Here is a 12,497-nt window from a genome sequence, read left to right on the forward strand (position 1 = left end):
CGCATCAGCAACAAACACCGAACAAGTGTATAACTGTTAAGTCGTTTTGCCGTGTTTTAAAATCGGTTGCACGTTAGCCTTGCAATGGCTACATTAGCTGTGCAGCTAACCGCTTCCTGCAGTTAGCCAGGTACTCTGCGCTACAAAACCAAAAAGCATGCAGCATGCTCTGTTATAATAGCCAATCAAAACAGTTTTTACAAAGACACCCACATTTTTTTCTAAGTCACTCGTTCATTTTATTTGTTTGTTTGTTCAGTAAAAAACGAAACATTTGTTGAATTTATTTTATTTCCTCGCGTCGCACCTTAATGACGTCAGCGCGCGGTATTTTTCCCTTCGCGGTTTGTTCCTTCTCTCTCGCCATAGTAAGACACCCACATCCGCTTGTTCTGACCCACTGGAGGTAGCGTCACAGTGCTGTTAGCCAATCAGAGGTAACACGTTTACATGTCATGAATATTAATGATAAGACCCGCCCCCACCCTCTACCCTTCCCCGCCTCCTGCTTCTCATTAGCAAAACGACGCACTGGGAAAAGCGCTGAAATGGGGCTTTCTCCCAGGAGGCTATATCTACGTGCTGAGGGTTCATTTCGAGAAAGGCTGCGGATATAACATCCGGAAGCCTCCACGAGCCCGTTTAAAGCATCAACAAACCACCATGCCATGGGACCTTTAAGGGTCAATACAGTGTGAAATTTTTATTTAATACCATCTATCTTGAGTACTGCAACTAAAAAAGTTACCACATTTTGCTGTGAATGTCATTGCGTTACCGAAGAACTACCCTCTTCCACAGACTGAAGTGTGTTAGAAGCTTCTGCTTGAAGCATCTTGGCTTAATGGCATATTTAAACATCATTCTAACATATTATTGTCTTTTATTCCTGAAAGCTTATCACGACTGTCACACAAGTGGCTGGGCCTCGCCCTGATTTCTCTCTGTTTAGCAGCAAAACATTTTCATTTTAAGCGAGTTCGTTTTCTTCTGAGGACAGATGTAGGCGTGATAACTCGCCATCACGGCCGCTTATCGTCATGCCTTTGGTCATAAGGAAATGGGGGTTTTCGTTGGCTCTACTAACCTCTTTAAGCATATCATTTGATTTATAGAGCTGCTGCTTTTACTGTGCACATGTAAATCAAGTTGGGGTTTTTTTGTTTGTTTTTTTAATGCAAACCGTTTGCTATAAACCGAGAGATAAGAAGCAGCAACAGAGACCTGGAATCTCTCACCTCGGTGCTAGAAGAGGAAGTTAGCTGTTGTACTTCAGGATAGCGCTACCTTTGAGTCCTCCAGATGTGATAAACCGTTCAGCAGTAAAACTGGTGATCCTGGTTCCCATAAAAAAGAGCCCACTCCACCCAGAGGACCCTGCAGTTGCCCTTGGGCAATTGCACTTCAGAGCCTCCCAGTGCTACCAGATATCATAGCTGACCCCTCATATGGGGCTTGTTAACTTTTTTATTCCCCCAAAAGTTGAACTAAGCTCCTCTGTGGATAGTGCATATCAGAGCTGACAGATGTTGTATTTTTGTATGAAAAGGTGAGGAGTTTTGTTTATTCAAGGAAACGACGGGAGGCCAGAATAAAGTGTGGGAGAGAGAAGACTGACTGACTGATTATAGAAAGTGATTTATTACTGTTTCAGGTATAGGGATTTGCCAGGAGTAGGCGTTGATGGTTAATAAAGGAAAATACAGACATTGCGTGTGAGAAGAGGCTGAAAGAACCAAACCAGAGGTGCGGGACTGCTGGATGAATAGAATGCAGTGTTATTTTCATTACACTTTTTTAAATACAGATTGTCTCAAAGCAGCTTTACAGATCTTCAGTGAACAACTCAAGGATGATAGTGATATGGAAAAGGCCCCTAAGGTGGGGTTTACATTAGACCGTATCAGCGGATAATCAGATTAACGTTTTTAAAACGATTAGTGTGCATACAGCAACGCCAATACACGATTCGCGTGCACACAGCAACGCCAATACACGGATACGCTCGGCTCCGCAGGCATCCTGCGCTCCAAATCACTCCGCCCCGAACAGCGAGTGCCCTCTGGAGGGTGCGCACTCCGGCCCTGCGCAGCTCACAGAGCGCGCGAGTATAGCGCACGAGCAGTGATTTGGGACTGAGCCGCTGTGTGTGTGTGATCCCAGCGCACATCACTTACCACTTGCAAGTGGAAGGATGGCAAGCCTAAAGACAATCATAACTACACAATGGGCAGTATTTGCATCAGTATTTGCAGTATTTTCATACTTTTATACTCTTTAATGAAAGGTGATACAAGGCGGAAGTCCACGCCGTTTTTCAGCAGTCGCGTCACATGACCAACGCCAGCGAATCAGGAAGGTGGATGTCACAGTGACGTTGTCCAATGACGACGCCAGCTAGAGCTCAGCACAGCGTATCCGCGTATTCTCAATGTTTACACAGCACCGGACCAGACACGATCTGGATTGAATACGTGGACCCTGGCGGATTCCCGTTTCCCGGCGTTTCCAGGCGTTTTAATGTAAACAGACAGTGCATCCGCAAAGAAAACGAGACAGATACGGTCTAATGTAAACTTGGCCTATGATTGAGATAAGGTTGAAGAAACACTGAAAGGGAATGACTGTAGTAGTCAGTGGCATTTATTTGGTCATATGCATGGACTTTAGAATCTTTTGGTGTAAAGACTTTAAATACAAATACTATTCTGACCGAGTCACCGTGTATGCACCATTGTTGTAGTCGAGTTACTAAACCTCGAGTCCGAGTCCAGTCACGAGTCCCCAGTGTTCAAGTCCGAGTCATTGAAGAAAATTTCGAGTCGAGTCCGACACAAACCCCGCTATCAACAGGGCAAATAACTTGAGAGAGGGTTAACACTAGCTAGTTCATCGGTCAGCAAGCAAGCCCCGCTATCAACAGAGCAATGAACATAGCGTGTCACTTCCTTCTCTGGGTGGAGTCTTACCAAATGACGATTGAAGTTCGAGGTCGTCCCCGTCGTCTCCCTAATAGTTCTTCTACATATGGAGTACATAGCAGTGCACTTTTCCCACTGCACAGGAAGTCTGTATAAGCAAAGCGGACAATCCTAGGGGCTTCTCTCCAGGCATTTTAGCGCTGTTAATGTTATTTTGTTCCTGAACATGACATGTGAACGTGCATTCTCTTACATGAAAGGAGTATACAAATTAATGTAGATATAAATATAAATATCTTATGCCAAATTATTATGGCATGTTACAAAAAATAAAGAAAAAAATCAGAATCCGAGTTATCAGTGCTCAAGTCCAAGTCAAGTCACGAGTCCTTAAAATAAGGGCAGGAGTCAGACTCGAGTACTACAAGCCTGGTATGCACCATTTTTAAACAGTTTTATGACTATTGCACTTTTCCATTTTTGTATTTAATAAATTATTTTACTACACTGTTTGGCCTGTTGAAGTACGATTTTGTTTTGTTTGGTGCAAGTTGTGGATTTGCAAGAAAGACATGGGGTGGAAGGGTGGAAGAGGGGATGCTGGAATTGAAAGGTAAAGCCATTAAGAGAAGCATCTGTTCAGGTCATTAGTGCTCCTGCTGCAGTCCTTTGTGAGCACTCTGCTGGTCCTTGGAGGTAAGAAGCCCAGAGAATTGGTGTCAATTGTCCTTGAGCCTTAGGGGTGAGAGAGAGAGAGAGAGAGAGAGAGAGGAGATCTTCAGATCTACTTGCTTACGTAAATGCAAGGGCACTAGGTGGATCAGATAACTCGACCAGTATGAGCACGGCTCAAACTGTCACATGGCCTCGTCTCTCTTCTCCTCTCCATTCATCTCATGCCACAAAAGTGAAAGAGTGCTAATGGAGGACAGGTTTAACGATGTGTGAAATCTCCTGCGTGCCTCCGTGGCAGCATTTCTCTCTTCTGCCAAGTGCAACAGCGTGGTGTGGGATGCTGAGACATGCTGGGACGCGCCGGTGCACTGACCCAGCAGATGCACAGTCTCTGCGGTTCAGCTGAACCCAAGCTCTCCCAAGAGGCAGAGGGAGGGAGTCATGGGTGCTGGGAATAGCAGTTCTTCCTGCTTAGAGAAGGTTCAGGAGGGTGAAGATGTGGTCAAGTGAGATGGAGGCTCTTAAAATGGGACCTGGCCCTCTTAATCAGGAGCACAGACACAAATGATTTATGGTGTCTCCAGATAATGGGCTTTCCTCCCAGACTCTTTAATTGTGCATGTCTGCATGCATGTATCTGCTTGTTCTTGGGTAGCCTACATATACTGAACACTTGCTTCTGGTCTTCAGAGAGCATATATTTAGGGGTGAAGTCCACTTGCATGTCTGCATGCTTCCTCGAAGTAGCCAGGCGGAATGGTAATATCCAGTACTGATTTCACTATGGGAAAATCAGGATAAGGCTTCCTGTTTCTATAGACACTTATCCGGTTTCCCAACAGGGTGTACAGGAATCTGTCTCCACAGCCTTCAAAACAAATGCGCGCACACACACACACACACACATAACCCGGTCAGTCATGGCTCACCTAACTTCTCAACAACCTTCTCAAGGAGACAAGTGGCTCTTAGGCCCATCCTCAAGCAGTTGGAGGTCCTGGATGGGCAGAATAAATGGTGCCTGTGGGAGAGTAGTAGCTATGGATGGATGGATGGATGGATGGATGGATGGATGGATGGACGGCTTGACCTCTTGCTCCACAGAGTGATTAGTTTTCTCGCAGTTCACCAACAAATGCCTGGCTGTCCTGGCATGCTTTGCTGGATTTCTTTTCTTAGCTTGCTGAAATCCTATTATACTGAGATTCCTTAGATGCAGGTATTTATTCTCCTCTTCCTGAAGTATTAGCCTCTGTCTAAGACCTAGAGCGAGGAAACAGGACAATAGACAGAGTGTTAATCCCGTGTGAATGTGTGAGCTTGATGGAGAAAGGTTTGGGCGCATGCACATGGCCTTTTCCTCAACAAAAACATGATGTAGAAACACTGTTGAAGAAAGCTTTAGCCTTCACCTTAACTAAAAGATCTTCACTTGCACTCAGACTCCTAGTCAAATGCTTTATATCAGGGATCCCCAACCTTTTCTGCTTTAAGGCCCACATATTCATACTTGTAACGAGTCAGGGCCCATTAAAAAAGATCCCCAATTGTTTTTGGCTCATCTATTCTATTAGCATCTAATAATCTATTGTAAAGTCTATTAATGGGATGAAACATCACTCCCTGTTACAGTTGGGAGCACAGGAATTAAATAAATGCAATGAAAACAAACTGTTTTTAATGGTATTTAAAACTGTATGGATGGGCATTCTCAGTCAAAAGGGATTAATGATCCAAAAGTGGAGTCTGGTCCATTAACACAAGAACTTATTGCCATGTTTGTGTACAGCAAACAAGCAAGTTATTAAAACCAAGAAGTACACTCAAAAGAAGTGGATACAGAAACCACTCAGTGGGATAGATCCTTACATGCTAACAAAGAAGGATTTTTCCTACGAGTTGGAAAATTATCCATCCGTTGAATTCCCCGATATCTCAAACTACCTGGTGCTGCAGACATCGTTCTACACGGACACACAGATGAAAACCTGGAAGAGCATGGAGCTTTACAACTTTTTATATGTGACTGGGTTAAAGATCTGGGGATCAGGACACTACAAGATAAATCCTGTATCATTTTATGCTTGGCTAAGGAGGAATTTCTGGGCTTTTGTACGCTTCTTTGAGAAGGTTGCTAGGATGCTAGAAGTTTTGGTATCGGGTGCAAACAAACCACAGCCACTTGATTCTCAGTCCTCCCTGCTCTTCTCTTCCGGGTAAATCATTAACAAAGAACTGCAGAAACCCCTTTAAAGATTTGGGTATTAAGCGTATTATATACGTGTTAGTTTACAATATGATGACCACGATCAAACAGTAAACAAAAACACATGAGGACTTAAGCTTCTCCTGAACTTCAGAACATCACGAAATAACGGAAAATGGCAAGAAAAGTGGCTTGCGAATCCACATGAAATAAATCGGAGGAATTTACAAACCTTTCACAAAGTGATCACTGCAAATCCGAGCGTTCTTCGACTCGGCTCCCTTACATCACAGCGAAAGGTTCAAGAGCCACCTTTCTTGTCATCTTTCGGTAAAATCCTTTGCTCTTTCACCCTTTTCAATCGCCTCACAAGCCTCTTTTCCACCAAAACAGTTCCAGGGCTGGTTCGGGGCCAGTGCTTAGTTTGGAACCAAGTTTTCTGTTTCCACTGACAAAGAACTGGCTCTGGGGCCAGAAAAACCGGTTCCAGGCTAGCACCAACTCTCTACTGGGCCAGAGGAAAGAACCGCTTACGTAAGCGGGGGGGCGGAGTTGTTAAGACCAACAACAATAACGACCGCAAAAGATCGCCATTTTTAAGCGACGAGAAGCAGCAGCTGTACAAATGCGAAGTCATCCATTATTATTATTATTGCTGCTGTTGTTGCTGCTGCTTCTTCCGTGTTGTTTTTGCTTCGATATTCGTGCCAAGGTTTATGCAAATGTAGCGATGTAACTGACGTATACAACGACGTAACTGACGTATACAGCGACGTAATGACGTGGCTTCCCTTAGCACCGTGAGCTATGGAAAAGCAAACTGGTTCTCAGCTGGCTCGCAAGTTTAACGAGTTGTGAACCAGCACCAGCACTGGCCCCGAACCAGCCCTGGAACTGATTTAGTGGAAAAGGGGTAACGGAGAACCCGGAAGAAACTTTTATCAGTTTCACGGTTTGTTCGATTCGAGCACCCCGAAACAAAGCAAGCGTAAGGAGTTTTAATGACTCGCAAAGCACCCCAGTGATGATAACGCTTTGTGAACAGTGAGCTCAGCTGACCACCACTTCATGTCTTGCATATCTAATGAGGTGGATGTGATGTCGGATGCAACCCAGCAATTGTACCCTCATAAAAATTAGCCTCAACTTGGGGGGAAAAAAAAATCTGTGGCCCTCGAGATGGCCCAGTGGTTGAGAAACACTGCTGTATACTATATCCTCATGAGATGTCCAAACTCTTTTCTACGTTTCTTCTACGGTTCAGTCTTATTACTTAACTTCGGTTAGGGAGAGTCTGATGTCAGATGCTCAACATTCTTTTGTCTTGAGACATGTTTGATTTGGTTTCACTAGAACAACTGTTCATTGTTGCTTTCATTATAGTTGTTCATCACTTAAGACATTTAATAAGCAGTGCTCTGTTTATTTTTCTTTTTCCTCCTTTCTCTCTCTCTCTCTCTCTCTCTCTCTGTCTCTGTTCAGTGTCTCTGTGCTGATCTTCAATACCACCTCTCATTGCTTCATCCTGGTCAAGCAGTTCCGCCCAGGTAAAAAAGAAGTCATCTTTAATTGTAATAAAAATAAACCTCACAACTCTCACCTCAGAACTAAATCAACTCAAAACACGCTGCTATTATTCATACGTTTAATGCGTTTGAGTGTTTTTCATTCATAGACAGATCAGTCCTGCTTGCAATCCTCAGTGTAAAATGTCAGGCAAAGGTCATAGTAATAAAGCCATCTGGGCTCACTTCTACATCTGGATGCAGAAAAGGAGACTCTAGTCATCACTGCTGCACTCCTCCGCCTCCTTTTTAAAGAGACAGAAGCAGCAAAGAATCGTGTTCGTAGACTACTGCTGTTTAAAGCTACGGTCACACTAGAGCTCGCGATGGGTGGCGTTTTGGTGACGATGCATGGCGATATACAGGCGAGCTAAAAGTTGTGGACTTGATCGTTTCGCCTTTGTGCGCTCAAGCGGCCACGCTTGCTCACAGGACCCAGACATTATGGGAAATACCCGATGCTGATTTGAGCGCAATTAGCACACGCATATAAGGACACTGAGGTGGGGTTTACATTAGACCGTATCAGCGGATCATCAGATTAACGTTTTTAAAACGATTCGCGTGCACACAGCAACGCCAATACACGGATACGCTAATCACATGACTAATTAGACGGCACGTCACATGATCCCAGTGCATATCGGGCATGCGCAAGTCACTCACCACTTGCAAGTGGAAAGATGGCAAGCGAACACCTTCTCCAGCAGATAAACACACCTGGCTGTGATGTTCATGTTCTCACTGAGTTTAAGCGCCTGAAGGAGGTAAATAAGTTGAAATGTGTAAATAAACGTCAGTGCGGCTCAGCGCTTCCTCCTGCGCTCCAAATCACTCCGCCCTGAACAGCGAGTGCCCTCTGGAGGGTGCGCAGTCCGGCCCTGCGCAGCTCACAGAGTGCGCTAGTGAAGCGCACGAGCAGTGATTCGGGACTGAGCCGCTGTGTGTGTGATCCCAATGCCAGCGAATCAGGAAGGTGGATGTCACAGTGACGTTGTCCAATGACGACGTCAGCTAGAGCTCAGCACTGCGTTTCCTCATTCCTCAATGTTTACACAGCACCGGATCAGATGCGAACTGGGTTGAATACGTGGGCCCTGGCGGATTCAAGTTGTTCCGCCTGTGGAGTCGTTTCCCGGCGTTTTAATGTGCACGGACAGTGCATCCGCGACGAAAACGAGACGGATACGGTCTAATGTAAACACCACCTGAGGCTTTGCAAAGTATTATCATCATCAGGTGAGGCTGTGCCGTGCCGCTGTGTTGATGAGGTTCCCGCAAGCATCGGGGACATGGATTGGAGATAAATACATCTCAAAAGGCTTGAAGAAGGTTCCCCAAGCTTCGGAAAATATTCCCAAATCCATCTGCAAGTGTTTGCTACTTAGTTCCAGTGCATGCATTGAAATTTTTCACAACGTTTTTGGCCACGCACAAGGCGGAGACATGACATAAAAAAAAAAAACTCGCGATGCTCAGAGAACAGGCACAGTGTATTGTACGATTGGTGGCAATGCGACCAATTTTTCATCAAGTATTCGCAAACCCATCGCGGGCCTAAGGTCTACCACATGTATTTGGACATTAATGCTTGTAGCTACATCTGCATTTATCATAGCTGCAGCATGCAGCTTTTTCTCTGAATGGATTTGTTACTGTATGTCTTGCATAACAGAATTATTGGCACCCTTCATGAACATAAAAATTAGTATTTAGAGGCAGCAATAATTTTGCCTCTTGTTTATGAAAGATTTTTTTTTAAAATATGAGTGTTTTTTTTTTTTTTTAGAATAATTGTTTGAGTCAGAATAGTTTGTAATGTTTTTCATGCATTTTTGCCTATTCTTTTGATGGGTGCCATTACTTCTACTGAAGTTTATACTGTACATTCTGAAGTTTGTCCATTAATTGTACTGGAGTTGACCGTGTAACCTGAAAGGTTGTTTTTTTGTTTTTGTTTTTTTTTTCCCCCCAGAAAACTGGTATTCTTGTCAGATTTGACTTATCTAATTAAACCTCACTATGCTGTGGTCGTTACTGAGCATGTCAGAGTTCAGCTCATACGGAGCCACCTGGCAGCATCAGTTATCTTTTTATAACTGTTTGCAGAAGGCGGTGCTGTGCATTAACGTTAGGCTAATTAAGCTGGCAAATGATTAAATCTTGCTTTATATTTCCCATTTTGCACAATAAAACAAAAACGACTGTAATTGTAGATCTGCGCGGTAATTAAACATGTTGATGGATCACAGTCAGCCCTGATACAGTTGCGTGTACACTCGAGTTCACAGTGCTCGCTGTCTTGTATGAAAGGTCTTTGGAAACAATGGTTCTCTCATAATGGAATATTTTTCAAGTCATAAGTGGTCATGCAAGTGAGGAGTTTGCGCTGCAGTACGTGAGGTCGTCGCCCTGCGCCGTGCCGCACCGCTATTGTTCCTCACGCGCTAGCCAGGGACGGCGCCCTTCTCCTCAGAATGGAAGGAAGGTCTTTCATTGAATGGGACTTCTCCTTTTTCCCTGTTTTCTCCTCATGTTTTGAACAATACATGGAGAGAAGTCTGGTCTTTTGTGTGAGGTAATGGTGTTGGAACAAAGCCTCTTGAACTTGATTGTTTGTATGTCTTTTGCCCCACTTGCAGGAGTCTAACTGTTTGATGGGATTTGGAATGAGTTAAAGGAGATACGCAGAACCATGGCCTCACTTTCGTTTATAAATGCCTTGAGACCTCAAGAATGGCAAAGGAATAGTTTTAAGCGTTAACAATGAATCTAATGTAGTAATTTTTACGATTAAAGTGATGTATATAGGTAGCGGTCTGAGTGAATGACCTTGACGTCCGTAACGTCACAGCAGGAAGGCTATCGGTCTCATCGCCATTTCCACTGTACTAAAACACAGAGCTGACTGCAACTCCGATCCTCCATTTTGAGCCAATTTATCGCCGTGCCATGTAGATGTGTTGCTGGCCGGTGCAGCAACACGACAGAAGGTGGATTTACGTTGCATTTATGGCCCAAGAATGTTCAAACTGCAAAGATTCGGACACGTTTTGCGAGAAGTTCACGGGCACATTGGGTGGCTATGAAGTGGTCTCTCCTCTGCTCTGCTCTGCTCTGCACATTTTACTGAAGATTTGTACGAAACCTCTGATCTGTTGAGGAGCGTTGGCTATAAGCCCATATTGAAAGAGGGTGCAGTACCAACAATTAAATAAAACTACAAGAAAAGGATTTATTTTATTTATTTATTTTTTAAAAAAGGAATGTAAGTTCAGTTGCACCAGTTCTCCCGGAGTGTGAGCCGAGGGTTGTTGGTAAAACCCGGGACGGAATGGGACGGGACATATTATTGCTCGGGCAGTGACCTCCCCACGGTTGTTGCTAAAACCGGTGACGTCCTGTCCCGTCTCTGGTTTTAGTAATTGCCTGAGCCGAGCAGTAATGGCGGAGTACTGAGTATAGAGAAAATGGAGAATGAGTGGAGCAGCCGTCTGATTTCTCCGCTGGACATTGCTGCCATCTCGCCCTTCCGTGGAAGAAGCGAATGAACAGAGAACTGAACGAACAACTGAAAGTCAGATTGTTTCAAAACAACCGGCCACAAGGTCGGCCTTCAAGAAGCGAGAACACAGGCGGGTAAGCTCCGCCTCTCATTTGGATGCAAAACAACAAAAACAACTCATTGTTTACCTGTATTTAGATTAATACATGTAACTTGTATTGTGTGTTTAAGTTACCGGTATAAGATTATTTAATTTGCTTCAGAATGTGATTGTCTCGGTTCATCTGATTATTTAATTAGCCTTTTACGTTTTATCAGTGAAAATGCATGCATGTACATGTATGTTGCATAAGTTATAACACCCATCCTGTTTTAATGAGAGTCGACCCACAATCAATGAAGTCAAATCAGTCTTAGTTGAGCAAGTCGGTAACGCTATTTCTTACTTTCACCATAAATTTTTATTTATATGGCTTTGGTCTATAGCTGTCAAAGGCCTCGGCCTTAAAACCGGTTACCGCTGTGACGTCACGCACTCAGGGCTGGCTGGCTCAGCGGGGCAGCTCGAATGCCAACTTTGCAGTCGATTTTAACTCTTGAAAATATATTTTTTAAACTCCCATTTATGCAGCATACAAGAGTCAAGAATGGTGATACTATCCATTCAGAAATTTATTTAAAAATAAAGGTTCTGCGTATCTCCTTTAAGGAGACAGTCATACAGGATTAAACCTGTATGACCTTAGTAAAGGGGTTTCCTCAAATTTTTTTCTTTCTCAGAAAACTTTTCAATAATTTGGTCCGTTTGAGCTGCCTAGTTATAAGCTTCAATACTTTTTAGGTCCACTTGCGTTATCTTCCTACTGCTGTACATTTCTATCCTGCCAACATGTTATGTGCTTGCTCCGCAGCTGTGTACATGTGTGAATGGGAGAGAATGAAACTCGCACACGCTGACCCAGAAGGAGCACAGGGAAGTGATGACCGTGCCACGGCTGCCCCAGAGGAGGAGCAGGAGGGAAGCGAGGAGGCCAGTCGCCCTCACCAGCCCCCAGCTTCAGCAGGGGTGACGTATGAGCTGTGTGCTGGCATCGTAGACAAGCCGCATCTCTCCCTGGAGGAGATCGCCTGCCAGGAAGTGCTAGAGGAGTGTGGTTATGAAGTTCCTGTCTCCAAGCTAAGGAGGATCACATCATACAGGTGCGGCTCCACACCCTCTCGACACGCAGGTGTTAATATTTTACCTAAACCTTAACATTCAGTTAAGCGCAGGGAGCCGTGACTGAAAGGCAACTCTAAAGCAGCGGCCAAAATGAGGCAAGTTTACAATATCTGTGGTGTCATTTTTAAATATGCATCAGGTAACAATAAAAACAAAACAGTGAGACAAATATCCAGGGTGATTGCTAGTTAATAACTAGGGGCTCCTCTAGTTTGCTTATTACAGAAAGAAGAGATGGGTGGCACGGTGGTGCAGTGGTTAGCGCTGTTGCCTCACAGCAAGAAGGTCTGGGTTCGAGCCCCGTGGCCGGCGAGGGCCTTTCTGTGCGGAGTTTGCATGTTCTCCACGTGTCCGCGTGGGTTTCCTCCGGGTGCTCCGGTTTCCCCCACAGTCCAAAGACATG

The 12,497-nt window shown here is 44.5% G+C and overlaps 1 protein-coding gene across 1 annotated transcript in view; it reads left to right on the forward strand.

The window, feature by feature from the left end:
- Window positions 1–12,497, forward strand: part of nudt14 (nudix (nucleoside diphosphate linked moiety X)-type motif 14) — a 99,089-nt gene that overhangs the window by 55,123 nt on the left and 31,469 nt on the right. Inside the window, exons 3-4 of the mRNA XM_060917706.1 lie at window positions 7,285–7,349; window positions 11,784–12,072. Of these exons, the coding sequence (XP_060773689.1) occupies window positions 7,285–7,349; window positions 11,784–12,072 (354 nt within the window). The remainder of the gene's footprint in view (window positions 1–7,284; window positions 7,350–11,783; window positions 12,073–12,497) is intronic.

Source organism: Neoarius graeffei, chromosome 3 (genome assembly GCF_027579695.1).
Source record: "Neoarius graeffei isolate fNeoGra1 chromosome 3, fNeoGra1.pri, whole genome shotgun sequence".
Taxonomy (NCBI): Eukaryota; Metazoa; Chordata; class Actinopteri; order Siluriformes; family Ariidae; genus Neoarius; species Neoarius graeffei.